Genomic DNA, 20,405 nt, shown 5'->3' with positions numbered 1-20,405 from the left:
AAGATGGTAAATTTTATCTATATTTTACCACAATAATTTTAAAAAAGAAACGTATAAGTACTTTTCTTAAGAGGTTCCTCTGAATTAGAAAAGGCAAGACTTGTAGGGTAAAAGGTCTGGATTGAGGAGCCTTTCTCAAAGAACCCCACGGAGTCTACTTTTTTGGGCTTCTCTGCTTAGGTCAGTAGAGGCTTCAGAAACAGGAGCGGTTCGGCTTTTGCACTGAGATTGTCTGTAAAAGATCTTGCTCCTGGGGCCAGCCCGGTGGTGCAGCGGTTAAATGTGCACGTTCCGCTTCTTGGCTGCCGGGGGTTCGCCGGTTTGGATCCCGGGTGCGCACATGACACTGCTTGGCAAAAGCCATGCTGTGGTAGGCATCCCACATATAAAGTAGAGGAAAAGGGGCACAGATGTTAGCTGAGGGCCAGTCTTCCTCAGCAAAAAGAGGAGGATTGGCAGTAGTTAGGGCTAATCTTCCTCAAAAAAAAAAAAAAAAAAGATCTTGCTCTGAGACTTTCGGTCGTCCCAACTTAATTCTCTTTGTTTCTGTTCTGCAAGCCTGCAGCTCTTTCTGATCTCTGCCTCTGTGATGTTTATGATTTACAGGCAATTTATTCTCTATTATTCTTGAACCAAATGAGGTTTTTTTTTTTTTTCCCTCTGGGCTATTGGTCTTTCATAATTTTTTAACTGACCTCGTAGCTTAAGGAGTCTTCTTCCCACTTTTTCATTGAGAAGATCATTTGAAATTACTGAAAATATTGGTTCTCTAGCCCCTTGTTTCCAAAGCCGAAGGAAGGTTTTCCAGGGGATGTACCAATTAAATGAAAAATGTGGATTAGTACCAAGAGCTCCACCTGGTAATGAGGAGTCCCCAATCCAGGCTGCCTTCCAACCCTGTCTCCCTTCCCACTGGGTCCAAGCCGTGCTAGGTGAGCCCCCATGCCCTTGCCTCTGCATGCCCACCTCAGGGCACACTTTTCTCCCCCAACCATACAGTTTTTAAAAATTTTAACAGAATTGGGATCAATAATATAAAAAAATTGGGTCCTGTGTTTTCACTTGACATCATGTCATAAATATTTTCCTATGTTATTGAATGTTCTTTGAAGACTTCATTTTTAATAACAGCAAAATCTTACATTGTCTGGATACATTGTAATTTATGTATTAACTTTTCTATTTATGAGCATTAAGATTGGTGCTAATTTTTTTCTGATTCAAATAACACTGTCTTGGGTATTTTTAGAAATATTTTGTTTTCAAGATTTCTGCTTATTTCCTTTGGACAAGTTATACCTGGAAATACAATTATTGGGTTAAAAGGCATGAGGTTTTTAAAGACTCCTGATGCTTAATGCCAGATTGCTTTCTAGAAGTGTTGAGCATTATAATCGGCTTTTTAAAAAAAGCACTTTTCTAATTTAGAAGTCCATAAAAAAGGCATATCTTGTTGTGATATTGATTTCTTTAATTGTTAGTGAAGTTGAACATGTTTCCTGTGTTTGTATGTTTGTTAGTCATTAACGTCTCTTCTGCTCTGAGTAATCTTTTCGTTTATTTTGCCCAGGGTTGAATCAGGGTCTTAGCATGGTTCATATAACTTCGTATATATGAACTTTTTTATAACATTGTAAGCTTTTTATATATCAAGGATATCAATCTGTGGCTGTCATATTTATTACAAATTTTTCCCCAGTTTTTCCCTTGAATTTTGATGAATAGTGTATTTCAAAGGATAAAATCTTTTTTATATAATACTAATAGCTACTATTTATTGAATACTTACCATGTTCTGAGAATTGAACAAAATTTTGTACATGGGTTATCTCATTTAATCTTTACCATAGCCTTAGTAAAATGCAACATTTTCCCCATATTATAAATGAGGAAATTGAGGTTCAAAATCGTGTAGTTAGTAGATGATTGAACTGGGATATGAATGAATGAAAAAATTCATGTTATGCTGCATGATTTAGAATTTTGAAATATGCTTGCTTTGTCATAGAGCTTTAAGCTAGCCAATTTTATATTTTTGATGTTTTGAATAGGCAATACTTTCATTGAAAAAGTACTGAAAGGAGTGCAAAGTCTTCCTCCCACTCTGTTCCCTCTCCACCTACTTCTCACCACAGTCCCCACCTGTGCTCCAGATACTCATCTTAATAGTGCCTTGAATGTGCTCCAGGCCTTTTGTATGCAGATGCAAGTAAATATGAATATATGTCCTCTTTATTAGCCTCTTTATTTTACACAAAGGGTTAAAACCAGCAACTTAGGCTGTTTGCTTTTGCAAAACTTGGCTCCCTCTTTGGCACAAAGTACACTGCAAAATGAATCTCTGGTTGAATTAATTATCTTTCGTCTTGGAGAGATTCTTCATGCACAGAGTTCAATTTGTTTAGATGGTAATTTCATATTGAAATCGATTTTGGGCCAAACTCCAGCATTGCCAAGTCTTATATAACCAACAGAAGCTAAGCTTTCAACCAGCTGCCGTATGTTGTGAGGAATAAAACCAGAGGACCGACGCAGATAGCTCTTAAGAAACAAGTTCTCACTCTCAAAATCTCTAGAGGGAAATATATATATGTATATATGTATGTGTGTATGTATATACTTGGAGGATGGGGCTGGGATATGACCTTTGTTGATTTCATCCAGCAGAGTGGAAATAATGTCTGTACAAAACCAAATGTTTGTTACTGTAACTTCTGCATCCCATTTAAATTCAAACAGCTTTTTAAAAACAGTCAAGTCAATCAAAACCCACTACTTCAGAATCAATAGCTTTGAAGCTGCAGTAACACTTAAATATGGTTAAGACTTGACTGCAGAAATTTAGTTGGTTGGAAAGCTAATTAAACTTCCAGCTTGCTCACATAGAATTACAAAAAGGCAAAATTGTGTTTTTCACAGAGATACAGTCCACTGGAATCACCAACACTGGACAGCTCTTAGCGTACTTAGAGTCCTGAGATAAGAAGGAATCCAGACATCCTTCAGACAGTCTTGTGGTATCCTTTCTTCCCAGTCAGGAATTTGAAATGTGTGGAATGACACCACCTCCAGCAACTGTAGCCTTGATGAGAGTCCAATTCTTCACCTCTACTAATAGCAAGTTGCAAGTGACAAGCGGTAACACGCTTTACCTTTAAGTCTTTTGAAGCATCTCCTGCCAATTCAAGTACCTCTGCCGTGAGGCGCTTACTCCAGGTTGGCTGCACTGTATCCAGCTGCAGTCTCGCCCACGTGCGTGGCTGCTTCTCCTAGATTTCAGGTGTCGATGAATGTGGCCCACAGGGAGCTCCAGGCCGGCTATCTGCAAGGGGAAACGGTCTTTGTTGTGGCCTTTCCAGAGTCCTTGTGAGCCTTACCACCAAGTATTTCAAATTCTGCCAAAGCTCAAACAAGCAGGGCAGAGAAAGGGCTAGTCAGACACCCACTGAGATCCCACCGCTGGATTCCTTCTTTGCACCATGATTCAAACTGCTAGAAATATATAACAAAAGGTTATTATGTGTTATGCTTAAGAAAACACTCCTTTTTCCCTTCCTAATTAGAGTGATTAGTAAAATACCTACCAGAATATTCATTTAAGATGCTTGCTGGAGTGGTTTTACTTAGTGCTTCTTGAGGTTGATGCTCTGGGGGACTCCAGAGACGTGGAGGCATTGGTCTCTCCATGAAGTAGGACTATGGAGAGGACCTGTGCCCCTCCCAAAGCCACTTCTCTGGAGCTTGCTGATCTTTGTTTTGCCTGTATTTTTCCTCCCCAGGTACTGGCGAAGGACATTGGGCATGCAGGTCCGCTATGTTCACCACGAAGACTATCAATTCTGTTACTCCTTCCGCGGCAGACCCGGGCAGAGACCTTCCATCCTCATGCTCCACGGATTCTCTGCGCACAAGGATATGTGGCTCAGCGTGGTCAAGGTGCAATGCCAGATTCTTCTCTCTCAAGAGGGTGTCACTCAATAAAGAAAAGGGTTTCCACTTGGACATGATGTCATCAGCAATGGTAGAAAGAAAAGGGAACCCAGAACTGTGGCTCAAGCCTTTTTTTTTTTAAAGATTGGCCCCTGAGCTAACAACTGTTGCCAATCTTTTTTTTTTTTCTGCTTTTTATCCCCAAATCCCCCCAGTACATAGTTGTGTATTTTAGTTGTGGGTCCTTCTAGTTGTGGCATGGGAGACGCCGCTTCAACACAGCCTGATGTGCGGTGCCATGTCCGTGCCCAGGATCCGAACCTGCGAAACCCCAGGCCTCCAAAGCAGTGCATGTGAACTTAACTACTCGGCCACAGGGCCGGCCCCTCACGACATCTTAAAACTAATGCAATATGTTATTCAAACCTTTTGTCAGACAAAATTTATTGAGTTGAATGTTATCTGTGAAATCTGTGCCTTAGAAATCATTTTACCTTACAAATATTTCTTTCCGACATTCAGCTTCGCTTCAGAACTGTCACAACTATCAAGATCAGGTTTTAAAAAGTCATTTATTCTTTTATACTCCAATTTTCTCCTCTTTTCCTTTTTCTGCTTCTTCTCTTTCCCTCCCCCACCCCCTTCCCTTCTGATACTTCTGCTTTTTCTTTAGCCCTTTAGAGAACTGGTCTTGATCTGGCAGCTTTCTGGGGTAGTTTTCCAAACCATGCACTTTCTGTCCTGGTTTACTTGGGTGTGGCAACTTACTTTATTGTTGGGAGTGACCAAGTGGTGACAGTTGGGGCTGGGAGAAGTCTTGGCTCCCACCTGTAAACAGGACCATACCTGAGTGACCTCAAGTGTGATCTACACCAGGGGGAAAAGGCTCACACATCTTCTAGTTACTTCTGTTCTTATTTCCAAATTCCACTATGAGCACAGTCATCCTAATGCCTTAATGGACCTCTCACTTCCTATCCCCACCTCAGATAAGTGTCTTTTATGTAACTGGGTATCTGTTTAGTGATAACTGTTGTAGTTTCTTGGTTAAAAGTGGCACATGTTTAAATGGAAGAAGGTATTTCAGGATAGTAATCACCCCCGGAATTAGACCTTAATGCAAGAAAAAAAAAAGTTGAAATCAGAATCAGAATCATGGTCAGATATGGTTCTTAGAGAAAGCCTTGCTCCTGTTGGCTCCAGAGCTGGCCAGGGCTCTGAGAGAACAGAACCATCCCTTCTAGTTCCAAGTCAGTGTCTGCATGACTGGAGGAAGTATGGAAGGGGTGGGAGAAGGGAGAAGGAGGTAATACCTGTCTTGACTGGTGCCAAGAAAGAGCAAGAGACTCAAGCCTGCTACCCTGACCTCCATTGCCCTTTTCCAGTCATCCTCCAAGTCCCCTTCCATCTATGTATTAGTCTTTGGGGGCCTCTGCTCCCTGTAAGACCACTGGAGATGCTTACTTTCATCAGATGTTACCAGGGTATGACCCTGGGTGGCCCAGACTCATATATCCCCTGGGATGGCTGTCGAGGCCACGTGGTAAGTGGGGGCAACCTCCCCCCAAAAGCAGGCAGACATGTTCCACATACCACATACTGACTCTCTTGGCCTGTGTGTCCTCAGTTCCTTCCAAAGAATCTGCACTTGATCTGTGTGGACATGCCAGGACATGAGGGCACCACCCGTTCCTCCCTGGATGACCTGTCCATAGATGGGCAAGTCAAGAGGATACACCAGGTAAGTAGGAGGCTCCATCAAAAATTACTCAGACTGGGTCTTCCTCACCATTGTTAGTTTAAGTCTAGCAAGGAGGCAAGAGAGTTTCCAGTGTGTTCCGTCTGCAAGTAATTGCAAACAAAACGGCAGCCCAATGGTATCCTTAGTCAGCTGTGGAGGACCAGGGCTTATTGCAGATTATTCTCCTCTAAGCCCGTTGCAGTTGCTTCTGAAGAAATATGATCTGTGCATTTTCTCAGCTCTTTAAAAAAGAGAGTTAAAAATTTCTCAAGACCTTTTCCCTGGAGCCTGTTTTTCTGCTTACCAACTACATGATGACAGCACTTGTGCTGCCTGGTTGTGGAGCATGGGGAGGATGCTCTTTGCATTTTGTTCTGTTTTTGCATCTATCTTCATCCTCTCCTTGGCTGGGCTTTCATGGTCATGGGGCTTGTGAACCACTTAGGATTTGGTAGTCCATAAGTTTCAAATTGACATTAGTATTTTCCCCAGGTGAGGATGTTTATTTAATGTCTGCCCCCCTCCCCCCAATTAAACTGGGTATTCTGATCAGGTCAGGAGCCTTGGCTCTTTGGCTCTTTGCTGTATCCTCAGCCCCTGACCATCAGTTCCTTGTACATAATAGATATCCAATTAATATTTTTCAGAGGGGTAGATGGTTGGTTGGATGGATTGATAGTTGCACGGATGGATGGATGGTTGGATGGTTGAATAGATCAATGGGTGGATAGTTATATGAATGGATGGTTGGACGGGTGGATGAATGGATGAATGGATAGTCGGATGGATAGGAAGGGCTTTAAATTAGGGCAAGAGCAGCAAACTGTGGCCTGTGGGCTGTGTTTGGCCTTCTACCTATTTTTGTAAGCTAAGTTTTATTGTAACACAGTCATCCTCATTCATTCACGTATTGTCTTTAGCTGCTTTTGTGCTACGTCAGCACAGTTGAGTAGTTGTGACAGATATCATACGGCCCACAAAGCAGAAAATATTTACTCTCAGGACCTTTATAGAAAAGTTTGCTGACTCATGAATTAGGGGAATCCTTGTTGCCTTTATACTTATAAATGACCCATCAATCACCTGTGCCACGTAAATAGAAGCACATGCATGCCACAGGGCTCATATGGATAATGGATCCGGGAGATTTCAGATCCCCTTTTATCAATAGCTCTTTTCACTTGTCCCCATAGGAAGTACAGAGGTTTTCTGCTCTGTAATCACCTTTGTCATTGTCTACAGCTATATAACCAAGCCTTCTTCTCATTTTCCCTCGTAGTTTGTAGAATGCCTCAAGCTAAACAAAAAACCTTTCCACCTGGTAGGCACCTCCATGGGTGGCCATGTGGCTGGGGTGTATGCTGCTTACTACCCATCGGATGTCTGCAGCCTGTCTCTCGTTTGCCCCGCTGGTGAGTCATGAGGGCTGAAATAACCCTGTGAGTGACTTGAGCACAGTGGAATCTGAATCTCTGAAGGAATAAGTGACCAGTGTCGGCTATCACTGGTTTTCAGAATCATTTTTTGATGTCTGCTTTAGAGATACACAATGCTTTTAGTGGTAACTAACCAAACAATAGCTGTGTAACCACACTAATTTTTAAAACATAGAGCCTGTCACAACTAAGAAACCAACATTGGGACGTTACTATTAAGTAAACTCCAGGCTTTATTTGCATTTCATTAGTTTTCCCACTAATGTCCTTTTTCTCTTACAGAATCCAATCCAGGATACCACATGACATTTAGCCTAGGATTGTTTTCAAAGTGAAAGGAAATAGATCATGTAATCTGCCCCATGGCATCGTGAAAGCCACACACAATATTCATGTTAGATTTAAAGAGAAAAGAATAGATTAGAGAATATAGGAGATTTATAAGGTGCAGATTTCTGTAGCATAGTATTGATGCCACTGTGGTTCTTTCTAAAATCTAGCTCTTCGGCTAAGTTATTAAATAGCTAGAAATTTGCTCAGTGTTGGAAGTGGAAATTAGTTTTGCCCTCCTGTATATATCAGCTTGCATGAACTCTCTGTTGTGCTCCAGAGTGATAGAAAATGGTCAGTCTCAAAGCTATTTGATTGCCTAATGCTCTCCTGGAGGAAGAGGAACTGTGTAGAGGGCAGCTAGGGCTCCAACATGGGGGACAGCTGAGAAGGGGACTCACTCTCATTGTGTTTTGTGTATCAACCCCACATAAGCGATTATCATGTGGGTCCAGGCCAAGGGAAGGAGTCACTCCAGGCCTGTGTTTTCTTTCTATCACGTATTTCATCAGATCTCCTCTTAAGGATACAGATGTGAAAGGGGCTCAGGCAAGTAAGTTGTCTTCTAGACTATTGCTTCTTATGCTTCTTAAACTCTATCATGCATATGAATCCCCTGCCAACTGGTTAAAGTGCAGATTCTAATTCAAGAGACTTAGGGAGGGGCTGAGAGTCTGCATTTCTTACAGGCTCTCAATGCTGCTGGTCCATGGACCACAGTTTGAGTAAGCAGTCCCTAAAATATCTTGAAGGCTTTGTTTCTCAGAGTGTGGGTTTCTCTTTGAGCAAGGATGGCAGTGCCGATTAAAAAGAAAGCTACTGGTGAAAATCACCTGAAATATGTTAGCTCTAGGCTGGTGTTGGAAATTCCCTGTATAAAATGGGAGTTGGTAAGAAGGAGATGTATTACCAAGCTGTTTTGGTTTGAATCCCACAGGCCTGCAGTGCTCAAGTGATAATCAATTTATACAACGGCTCAGAGAACTGCAGAAATCGGCTGCTATAGAGAAGATTCCCTTGATCCCATCCACCCCAGAAGAAATGAGTGAAATGCTCCAGCTCTGCTCCTATGTCCGCTTCAAGGTGCCACAGCAGGTAATGTGGTCTCAGCAGCAGGATGCCTGCCTCTACCAGAGGCTCAGCTGGCAGGTGCCAGCTTCCTTCATGCATTCCCTCTTTCTTGTGCTCTTATGTATTCATTCAACAAGTATCTGTACTGTGCCTATGATGTGTCATGCACTGTGCTTGGGGACAGTGGTGAATAAATAAGACAGAGACGATCCCTGGGCAGACACAGGCCAGTGGGGGAGGCAGACAATTAATAAATAATTACAAGTTATAGTAAGTTTTATAGAGGAGATGAAGATGGTGCAGTGATTGAAAACGGCGGCAGGGGAAGCTTTGATCAGCCTCTTTGAAGAAACAGCATGTGCAGAGGTGGGAAAATCAGGCAAATTCAAGATGCTGGAAGGAGGCTGGGGTGATTGGAGCCTAGAGGGTGAGGGAGAGAATGGGTTGAGATGAGCTTGGAAAGGGAGGCGGGGTTAAATCAGAGATTCTCCTTTTTTTTTTTTTTTTTAATCTCAGGACCCCTTTATGCTCTTAAGAATTATTGAGAGCTCCAAAGAGCTTTTGTTTATAGGGATTATAACTATTGATATTTACCATATTAGTAATTAAAACTCAGAGAAATTTAAAATACAAGAATATATGAGCACTCATTTCATTAGCCTTCAGAGTGATGACATCATCCCTCATTATGCTGGCTCTGAAAACAGTATACTTCTGAGAGAATGCAAGTGAAAAAGGCAAGTAATGTTTAGTCGTATTACGAAAATAGTTTGACCTCGTGAACTCCCAAGAAACACTTTGAGAACCACTGGCCTAGATCACGTAGGACCTTACAGGTTATAGGAAGGAGCCTGGAGTTTTTCTAAGTACAATAGAGAACTACTGAAGGATTGCAGGGAAGGACAAAGAGAAGCAGAGAAACCCGTTAGAGTGCTGTCGTGACTTGCAGATGCTAGTGGTGTAGACTAGAGTGGTAGCAGTTGAGATAGGAGATCTGAGAAGCTTCAGGAGGAAGAAAGGACAGGACTTAATAGCAAATTGGAACTGGGGGATGCAAGCGGGTGAGGAGTCACAAGTGACCTCTAGTGCTTGAGTTGGATAAAGGTAGCATTTTCTGAGTAGGGGAAGGAGAGGGAGAGCCAGTTTGGGGGAGAAGCTAAGAGCTCCATTTTGGATGTGTTAAGTTCAAGTTGCCTCTGAGGCCTCCAAGTGCAGATGTCAAGTAGGCAGTTGGATAAAGAGGTGGAGCCGAGGGAAGTCTGGCCTGGAGCTATACAGTTATAGCCATCTACCCTTGATGAGGTTAGAGGTCATGGATGTGAGTGAGGTCATCTCGGAAAGAGTGTGGAGAACCAAGAGAGGAGAGTCCATGGCTGAGGCCTCATAACAGCAAATTATCTCCCTCTGTTGTAGGAACTGGACCCTGCCTCAGGGGAGGAGGGGGTCCTCCTAGGAGTTGAGAGAATGGCTTCTATTCAGAAGTTGTGAACACGACTCAGTTAATAGCTGTGGCCTGTCCCTGAGGAAGCACCCAGAATCTGAGTCTGTTCTATCCCTGAAATCTTCCTTTTAGTTGTGAAATTACACTGACCCCTCCCAGCACTGATCTCTTCCCAGAATAGAGTGGCCAAACAGTGCTTTAGGAAATTCCATGTTTTGAGTTGTCAGGGACATGAAAACACTGGGAAAAAATAAATGGCAACTCCAAAAGTCTCACGTTCCTAGGAGAGAAGGAGCACCCGAGCACTCAGCCTACTGTGTCATGTTGTGTTATGGTTGTTTTCTTGTTTATGTCTTCCACTCTAAGCTCTGTAAGATCAGGGACTTTTGGGTCAGCCCCATGGCCTAGTGGTTGAGTTTGGCACACTCTGCTTCCGTGGCCCAGGTTCAGTTCCTGGGCACAGAGCTACACCACTTGTTGGGGGCCATGCTGTGGCAGCGACCCACATGCAAACAGAGGACTATTGGCACAGATGTTAGCTTAGGGCAAATCTTCCTAAAGCAAAAAGAGGAAGATTGGCAATGGATATTAGCTCAGGGCAAATCTTCCTCAGCAAAAAAATAAAAAAGATCAGGGACTTTTTCTTGATTGGCTGTTCTATCCCTACTCTTTAGCACAGTGCTTGCATGAAGTAGGTCCTAGGTATAGATTGGATGGATCAATGAGTGGGAAGATGCCTGGATAATGCAGGAAAACCAGTGTGTGGGTAGATGCAGGGTAGATGCATGCATGAATTGATGCATGTGCGTGAATAGATGATTTAGGGATACAAGATAGATGGATGGCTGAATGCTTGGTTGGATGGATGGGAGGTTGCCTGGAGACTGCAGGGATGGAGGGTGGATGGATTGGTGGATGCAAGATAGATGGATACATGGTAGAAATATGCATATATGATTCAGAGATGCAGGATGGATGGATGTCTGTGTGAAGCAGGGATGGAGGATGGATGGATGGGTAGATGCAGGATAGGTGGATGCCTGGGTAGATTATGCATGTCTGAGCCAGAGATGCAGGATGGATGGATGGGTGGGTGAGTGGAGCAGGGGTGGAGGATGGATGGATACAAGATGAATAGATGCATGGGTGCAGAATAAATAGTAGAACAAAGAAAATGTCTGATGCTGAGCACAGCGTGTTGAACAGTTTACCGTTGATCTCACCTCTCGGCTTCCACGTCCAGAATAGTCAGATTCTAGTCATGCTCCAGAGGGTTGGTTTAGTCCAAAGTAGATATGGCTGGATCCTCCCACTTCAGTCAGTGCACAGGACTCCTGAGAGTGCATTTAAGGTATTTAGACTCTTCCCGGGTAGATGAGAGGAGTGACAGCAGCTAATGTGAACACTGTACCCTGCTTCGAGAATCCTGAGGCAGGAGGAAGCAGATGGCCATGTTCCATCTGGCCACAGTACCTCTCTGGGTCAGTATCCCAGGACCAAGAGAGCTCACCTATCCACATTTGCTGCAGCCGTCACCAGCCCTCAGCAGGGAAACCAACGACAGTGTCAAATAATAAGCAAAGGACTGTGGAATCCTTCCCGGAATTTTTTCAATAGTTTGTTTCCTCATTGTTTAAGAGGCCCGTCATCCCCAATGGCTTAGTTTTTTTTAATAGACCTTGTTTTGCATTTGGGTATTACTAAATAATTACTTGATATTATTTTCATCCTAACTGTGTCTTGTGCTAAGCAGAGAATTTCTCAAGACAAAGTGGCTTTTAGGCCACCTCAGGTGTGTTTTACATGCTGTAGGGGACCTTTGGCTTCACAGTATTACTCAAGTTCCTTCCTTATTAAAAAGAAAAAGCCTCTAGTGAGCCTAACTCCCAATTACATTGCATACTACAGCATGGGAATTTGGAGGACCAGGCCCTAAAAACCTTGACCTTGCCATAAATTGCTGGACTTTCTTTTCTTCGTTGTCCCAGAGCTGTGAGAGGTCTAAGGAAATGACTCTTCTCGTACCCTCTAACTGTGGGTTATTTATCCTCAGATTCTGCAGGGCCTTGTCGACGTCCGCATCCCTCATAACAACTTCTACCGAAAGTGTGAGTAGCCCTCCTTAAAGCTCTGAGCTTGGGACAAGGGAAGCTTTGTGGGTGGCTGGCTTTTATTTTCCACATTTCTGAGACTTTGATAGTTTTCTGGGGCCCTGAACAGTGGTGGACCGGACTCGATGCCTGTCCCTATGCTCTACAGTGGTGCCCACGGGCACAGCCCAGCATGCATTCACTTTGTTTTCCTTTCCTGAAAAGTGTTTTTGGAAATCGCCAGTGAGAAGTCAAGATACTGCCTCCATCAGAACATGGGCAAGATCAAGGTCCCAACGCAGATCATCTGGGGGAAACAAGACCAGGTACGTAGCATTTTCCTGGGGCCCCCTGTACCAGTGATACAGGCCTCTGAGGAAAAGCTATTGGTCATTTATAAAGTGAGCCTGGGGGCTGGTTTCTGGTATTGGGAAGAGGTGGAACGCATCTGTGTCGGATGCCAGTGTTTATAGGGAGCATCATCCTGTGAGTTGAGAGCATTGACATTGGTCTTTTAAAATGAAACACAATTTAAAATCATTTTTACAGGTTATTTTTATCAAAGGCATATAGTCACGTGGTATAAAAAACTTCAAAAAGTACAAAAAAGGGTTATAGTGAAAACTTGGTCTCTTTTACATCCTAGATCCCATTTCCCATTTCCTTGAGTCAACCCTGTCCTGTGTATATTTCTTAAATTTTCTAAGGCGGGGGGTTGGCAAATGTTTTCTGTAAAGGCCAGATAGTAACTATTTTCAATTTTGTGGACCATACAATCTCTGTCACAGCTACTCAGCTCTGCTGTTATGCAAAACAGCCGTAGACAATATGCACACAACTGGCGAGGCAGGGTTCCAGTGAACCTTTATTCACAGGACAGGCAACCGACCATTGTCTGCTTTTCCTGTTCTATACATGCATATGTATGCATAGGTAACTTTCATCTGTAAGTTTTTCAAACATGCTATATCCACTGTTTTGCACCTTAATATGTACAAGAAATATGTATCTTGGAAATCACTTAATATCGGCCCGTACACATGTATTCATTCTATTTTTCTTTTTAACATTTTCCTTTGAAACATTTTCAAATTTACAGAAAAATTAAAAGAATAGTGCAGAGTACTCTTGTGTACCCTTTACCTAAATTCATCAATTTTTAACGAGTTTATTGAGACATAATTTCTGTTGTTAGTGCCATCCAGTCGATGGCGACTCCTAGCGACCCTGTGTACAGCAGAGTGGAACTCTGCCCCGTCTTTTTGCACCATCCTTGCACCATCCTTTCACCTTCTAATGCTGTATCAGGCAGTGCTCTGCTGCTATTCACAGGGTTTTCATGGCCAGTTATTTCAGAAGTGGGTGGCCAGGTCCTTTTTCCTAGGCTGTCTTGGATTGGAAGCTTCACTGAAACCTGTCCACCATGGGTGATGCTGCTGGTGTTTGAGATACTGGTGGCATAGCTATCAGCATCCCAGCAACACGCAGCCACTACAGTATGACAGCCGACAGACAGGTGATGTGGTTCCCTGACCAGGAAACAAACCCGGACTACAGTAGTGAGAACCCCGAATTTTAACCACTAGAGCACCAGGGCTGGCTGAGGTGTAATTTACATGCCATAAAATTCATATAGTTGTCCATCCCACCACAACCCAGCTGTAGAACACTTCTGCCACTCCCAGAAGTTTCCTCCTGCCCATCTGTGGTTAATCTCCACTCCTACCCTAGCGGCTTGAAACCGCTGATCTGTTTTATGTTTCTATAGTTTTGTATTTTCTAGAATTTTCATATAAATGGTATCATATAATACACAGTCTTTTGCATCTGGCTTCTTTCACTCAAGCATAATGTTTTTGAGGTTCATCCATGTTGTTGCATGTATCAATAGTTTGTTCCTTTATATTGCTGAGTGTCATTCCCTGGTATGTACTACATTTTGTTTATTACCAATTTTTTAGTATTTGCCACAATGGCTTTATCATTCTCATTTATCTATCTAGAAATACATATTGTTGAACCATTTGGAATAGGTTGCTTACATTATGCCCCTTTATCTCCAATACTTCAGGGTAGATTTACTGTAAACAAGAATATTCTCTCACGTAACCACGGTACGTTATCATATTTAGGAAATTTAATGCCGATGCGACGCTTTCATCTAATCTACAGTCCATATTCCAAATTCCTCAGTTGTTTGAGTAACATCCAACACAGAATCCTCCTCCTGCCCCCATGAACCAGTATCTAATCTACGATCATGTCCTACATGTCAGGTGAAATGTTCCTCAATTTGAGTTTGTCTGCTGTTTCCTCATGATTAAATTCAGGTTCCGTAACCCTGGCCAGAATATCTCATGAGTGATATGATATCACATCCTCAGATGCACGATGTCCTTCTGCTCCTCGTTGGTGATGTTAATGTTGATTGTCTAGTCACAGTGTTATCTGATTTCTTCATTGTAAAGTTACTCTTTTGCCTTTTGCAACTAATAAGCTGTCTGTGGGGAGACACTTTGAGCTATCCTGCTCCTCATCAGACATATCCCCCAAACAATATTTTACGTTATTCTTTTTAACGGCTGCCTAGTACTCCATTGTATGGCTCTGACAATGTATTTAATGAGTGCCCTACTGATGGCCATTTAGGTCATTTCCAGTTTTTCTCCTATTAAACAGTACCTCAGTGAACGTCAGTATACATGTGTTTGTGGAGTGTGAGAGCATACCTGAAGGGTAAAAACTTAGATGTGGAATCACTGGGTCAAAGGGCATGTGCATTTTTAAATTTTAATAGGTTTTGTCAGATAGCTCTGTATTAGTTTGCTAGGGCAGTTGTAGCAGTTGAACAAAGGGGGTGGCTTAAACGATAGAAAATAATTGTCTTACAGTTCTGGAGGCTAGAAGTTCGAGATCAAGCTGTTGGCAGGTTGGTTCCTCCTGGGAGCTGTGAGGGAGAGATGTTCCATGCCTTTTCCCAGCTTCTGGTGGTTTGCTGGCAATGTTTGCTGTTTCTTGGCTTGTGGACGCATCGTCCTGATCTCTCCTTCGTCGTCACATGGCGTTCTGCCTGTGCCTGTGTGTCTTTGTGTTTAAATCTCCCTTTTTGTAAAGTTGCTACTTATATTAGATTAGGTGCCCACCCTGCTCCAGTATGACCTCATCTTAGCTAATTACATCTGCAATGACCCTATTTCCAAATAAAGTCACACTTTGAGGTACGGAGGGTTAGGACTATAACATATGGTTTTTGTGGGGACACAAGCCATAACAGACCATCCAAAGAGATACCGATTTATACCCCAGAAGCTCCTTTTTTGCAACTGTTCTTTAGAAATCCTATCTTACTGGAAGTTCTTCTAAAGTTTAAAGCAAGAGGAGGCAGTGAGAAATGGAGGCTTCATAGAGCCCAGGCAGACAGAATTACAGTGTCTCTTAAAGGGTATCCAGGAGTCTTATGCTATTGAATATTGCGAAAAAAGGAAATTAGAAAAAAGCTTTCCCTGTTGAGACAGTTCCTCTAAGGACCCCAAGGTGAAAGTCACCATTGTGATCTCCACCTGGGTCAGCTGCACATCCCAATTGTGTCTGCTGATGAAAGCACAAGTGGAAGTCAGGCTGCGACCACAAAGGCTCACAACTGTGCGGATGGCCCAGGAGAAGACACTGGGGAGGAGGAGCCAGGACTGTGCCCACAGTGGCACGTGGGGAGGGAGGCATGATGGTGTCAGCATACATCTATCTCAGTCAGCCAGGTGTGGCCCAGGCTGCGCAGCGTGGGGACGTGGGTGCAGAGAGGAGGGAGGGCTCACGTGCTCCCTTCTGCAGCAGCTGAGGGGTGAAAGAGCTTTATGTGCGCCTGAGCAGAGAAGTGGGACCCAGGCTAGGCCAGAAGGCAGTCATTCAATCAGAAATCAGAGTCAGGACAATGAAGGCCTTTCTTCATTTAAAAAATTCCAGAGGTGATTTGGGGCTCTTAGGGACCAAGGGAGAGGCGAGAACCCATCGCCCTGTGGAGACAGTGCAGAAGCAAGATCACTGGGCTTGGACGCTGAAAGGCTTTGCCCTTTATCGGCCGGTGACCTTGAGCAAGTCGCTCAGCCGCTCCAAATCATGGTTTCTCTTCTAAAAGTAGGGTGATTCTGAGGCTCAAGTGAGATAACGTATATGAAGGTGATCTTTCTCCATTTATAAAAAAAAAAATTATTTATTATTCCTGTCCTTTGCTTCTGATAGCTGGCCTCTGCCCATGGTTTTTGAAGTCCATTTTGTTCTGAAAAAAGAGCCTAACATTCTGTGGGCCTGCTATAAGTATGAGCAGCTACTGTGTGGGGTGTTTTTTTTTAATTATTATTTACTTTTTATTTATTTTTTTGAGGAAGATTAGCCCTGAGCTAACATCTGCTGCCAATCCTCCTCTTCTTGCTGAGGAAGACTGGCCCTGAGCTGACATCCGTGCTCATCTTCCTCTACTTTATATATGGGACGCCCACCACAGCATGGCTTGCCAAGCAGTGCCATGTCCGCACCCGGGATCTGAACCAGCAAACCCCGGGCCGCCAAAGCAGAATGTGTGCACTTAACCTCTGTGCCACCGGGCCGGCCCACTACATGTGTTTTATGGACCATCCTATGGCAGAGTCTAAATAGCAAAGGCTTTGAGTCCCCTTTATTTCATGGCTTTTTGCTTCCCAAGCTGTCTGGCTCTTTTCCTGCTCTGTCATCAACATTTGGCGTCACAGACCCATGCCTGCCAGGCTGAATTCAGCCCTCTTCTTTGGACCCCTGAAGGCTGGCTGCTGTACTGCACAACTGCGGGTGGAGCTGTGCACTTTGTCATCAGTGTGAATGACGCCCCTGGATTTGGGCAGTATAAGCCTGCACAACGGAACCTGGCAGCCCTTCCTGGGAGGATTTCTGCACATCTGTTCAAGTATTTCTCCTGTGTGCAGTCCACCAGAGTCAGAGGGCTTTATGGAGATATACAAGGTCCATTACTCTGTGTCCCCTCTCCCTGCCAACACAGTGCCTGGTATGCAGGAGACCCAGAGTATACAGTGAGTGAGCCAGCAAGAGAGTGAGGGGATGAACTGGCAAAGGGACTAACCCCCAACTGCCTGCCTGCACATTCATGTCAGCTAACAGATTTTGCTGAGTACTGAGTATGTGCCTGACACCATGTTAGGCTCTGGGGACACAGAAGGGACCAAGGCAGACAGGATCCCTGCCCTCCAGCAGCTTGTTATCTACCTACTACTGTGATGCATGGCAGAGCGGGGACTAGATGAGCTGGGTCCTGTAAGTCCAGGGTTGGATCCTGTATATAATTTTGATATTTTGTTCATTGTGGATCTTTTTGCATGAATGTGTATTTTTAAAAAGATACTGCGTTAAAATAGTATTCCTCTTGATTACCGAGTTTTTTGGCACCCACTTAAATTTTGTGCCTGAGGCCACTGCCTCACCTCCTTCACCCTGGTCCTGGCCTGAAATGGGAAAGAGGACAGTTGACTATTTATGCGAATGTCCTGCCCAAGAAATAGTCAATGTGGTTCCCACAGATGTGCATGTCTCATGAGGGCCCATCCAGCTTTCTCACACGCCTCTGGGTGATCCTGGGGACTGCTGGATTTGACTGGCATAACGGTGTCAAAGCTAGAAGCTCCTGTGGGTATTTTGCCTGTGAGTTGTCTCTGATCTCTCTGCAGGATCGACAGTCAGTTGCGAGTTTGTACTTTTTCATGCTTTGACCTGGTGACTCCACCTGCATTTCCTCTGGGTATTTTTCCATAGTAGCTGGACAGCCTTAGCTGTGAGTGAGTGACGGGCAGAGGTGTCTGATTCCTCCTGGGGTGCCCCTCTCTTGCCGAGCTCCCCAGTAGCTGTTCCTTTTCCCAGCCCAGGGGTGCTCTGCCTTCTGCTCACCCCACTTCCAGGTGGGTGGAAAATCTTGGTTTTAATGATCTGGGTTGATGAGAATAAGGCTCAGAAACAGATGGTGCTCCAGTTTGTTGGGCTTTGCTTGTGCTGTTAAGGATGAAAGGAGGGATGCTCTTGTCTGGGATGAGTTGTAGGGGGAAACGATTAAGAGAAGGGGAGGGAATGCAAATCTAATGCCAAGGGAAGGTGGAGAGAAAAAGTGTGTTGGGTTGGCCTAAGAGCAAGGTAACCCAGATGAAAATGAAATGAAATGAATTGTTTGAAAAGTGTCAGCCCTGGAAAAGTGGTGGCTTTCACGCTGGAAAAACATTCTTTGCTATTCACAAACTTCCTGGCCTGGGATCACACAGCTGTGGGGACCCCAAAGGGCCTTCAAAGTGATACTCCTCTCCAGCTTGCGATAATCAGTGTTCACCTCTTGTATTTTCCCTGTGTGCGCCTCCCACAACTTGCCCTCCCTAGTCCCGTCACAGGGTACATCTCTTGGTCTGGCCTGATCATATCACTGTCCTTAACACAGCCCCGCAGCTCCCCACTGCCCTCAGATTGAGGCCCGATGCCCCAACATGGCTGGAGGGGCGAGCCCCTCCTCCTCACCTCACCCCTCCACCCTGCCTTTGCCAATCTCTGTGTGCTGTGTTTCAGCATCGAGCTAATTGCTGTCCCCTGCACTTGCCATGACATCCCGCCCTCTTCCATGAATAATTCTCCCCGTGCTTCCTTAGCACCCAGGATCCTCCCCCGTCAGAGCCCTCATCACGTTGCGATGAATTTGTGTGCTGACCTGTCTGACTTTCCTACCTACCAGAACCTCCTCATGGGTGGGGACTGCGTGTTTCCATCTCAGTAATGCTGGCAGCGGCACAACTCCCGGCACGGAGTTGTAGAGTAAAACATGAGGCATGTAGTCACTTCCATCAGAGAGCCACAAGCCCCAACGTTAAAGTGGCGTGGTTGTAAAAATCACCCCTGCCAGGCCTCAGCGGGAGTTCTGTCCACTGAGCTCACACAGGCGTCTGAATCTTTTACATCTAGTTTCCTCTCTTGTCCTGCAGGTGCTTGATGTGTCTGGGGCAGATGTGTTGGCCAAGTCAATCGCCAACTGCCAGGTGGAACTTCTGGAAAACTGTGGGCACTCAGTGGTGATGGAGAGACCCAGGAAGACAGCCAAGCTCATCGTCGACTTTTTTGCCTCTCTGTACAACACAGACAGCAAGAAGCTAGACTGAGGCCCCAGCTGCAGCCTGCGCTCAGCACACAGCATCCGCTCCACTCCCATCTCCAAAATCTGACGCGGCCACCACTTCTCAGGGAACCTGCCCCAAATGCGGTCAGAGTGCCAGCGTCCCTGAGGAAGCTAATCCCCTATCCCTGGTCTCAACAGATCCACAGAGCTTCGGGGCCCACAAGGAAATCTCCAAGATGTTTTTCACAAAATAGAAACTCATATGGAACAAAATAATAAAACCCAGTCATGAAATCCACCGAGAAGTCTTCAAGTTCATGTTGCAAGGCGGCCACCTTGGACCATATTCACCGAGGCCATTTTCTTTAAAACATTCCTCACAGACTGAGACTTGAGGTGTTTCTCTGGCTTCAGATGTTCTCCCCTGCATGGTCAGTGGCTGTTATAGGAGCATTAGTCCCCCTTCGCTGAGCCCCCCTTGTTTATGTCTAATTTAAGTTTTACATAGAGGTCCATATGTGAATGCAGTGCGTCGGCTGCAAGACCAGGGAGGAACATGACAAGCCGTAAAAACATCTACACAGGAGAAGGGGTGTTGTGCTGCTGCCAGCCCTTGTAGCTGCCAGAGCAGCAGAGAACATAGGTGTGGGGTTTGATGGCCCCCACATTTCAGGTATGTCATGAGTGAACCCAGAACAGTCACAGTATGAGCACCACCTGTCAGGGTGCGTTTTCTGGGAATACTTCATTATTTTTAAAAATAGGACTAATGAAGCAATAATGTTCTAGACATCTATCTAAACAGTCAGACTTGGGGTCCACGCACAAGCACCTTGTGGGCCTCTTTTCTATCTTGCTGTACTACTGAAAACCCTTGGATGTAAAATGTTTGTTAATGAATTCTGTGAATTCTGTGAATAATATTGTGATTGAAACTAAGTCCAAACAGGTGTAAAAGTGATCACAATTGACATGAAATAAATTTAATAAGTCTAGATCAGCCACATACGGATGGTTTCTATTTCTAAGCTCCTAATTAAATGCAACATTGGCAGATTTCCTGTTAACTTTAAAAGTGTTTTTTTAAAGTAAGCCTTGCTTATTCTACAGGCTTTGGAAGACCTTGCTTAGGTGGGTTATTTGTTTCATTTTAAGAAATCCTGTTTGCAATTTTTATTCAGTTGAAATGGTATATCAAAAACAAAAGGCAAAAGTCACCACACTGTTCCTTTTGATTCTC

General features: G+C 44.3%; 1 protein-coding gene across 4 annotated transcripts in view; it reads left to right on the top strand.

Annotated features, from left to right (window-relative positions):
* The window catches only part of ABHD6 (abhydrolase domain containing 6, acylglycerol lipase), a 42,869-nt gene extending 22,704 nt beyond the window's left edge, over positions 1-20,165 (top strand). For all 4 annotated transcript variants that reach the window (XM_046661640.1, XM_046661648.1, XM_046661665.1 and 1 more), the window contains 7 exons: positions 3,780-3,936; positions 5,558-5,671; positions 6,951-7,083; positions 8,375-8,532; positions 12,003-12,057; positions 12,265-12,365; positions 19,035-20,165. In XM_046661640.1, coding sequence (XP_046517596.1) covers positions 3,780-3,936; positions 5,558-5,671; positions 6,951-7,083; positions 8,375-8,532; positions 12,003-12,057; positions 12,265-12,365; positions 19,035-19,208 — 892 coding nt within the window. In that variant the 3' untranslated portion in view covers positions 19,209-20,165. The remainder of the gene's footprint in view (positions 1-3,779; positions 3,937-5,557; positions 5,672-6,950; positions 7,084-8,374; positions 8,533-12,002; positions 12,058-12,264; positions 12,366-19,034) is intronic.
* The last annotated feature ends 240 nt before the right edge of the window (positions 20,166-20,405 follow it).

The sequence above is a fragment of the Equus quagga genome, chromosome 1 (assembly GCF_021613505.1).
Source record: "Equus quagga isolate Etosha38 chromosome 1, UCLA_HA_Equagga_1.0, whole genome shotgun sequence".
NCBI lineage: Eukaryota > Metazoa > Chordata > Mammalia > Perissodactyla > Equidae > Equus > Equus quagga.
The sequence above is the reverse complement of the archived record's forward strand: the minus strand, read 5'-3'. Positions and strand labels throughout refer to the sequence as shown.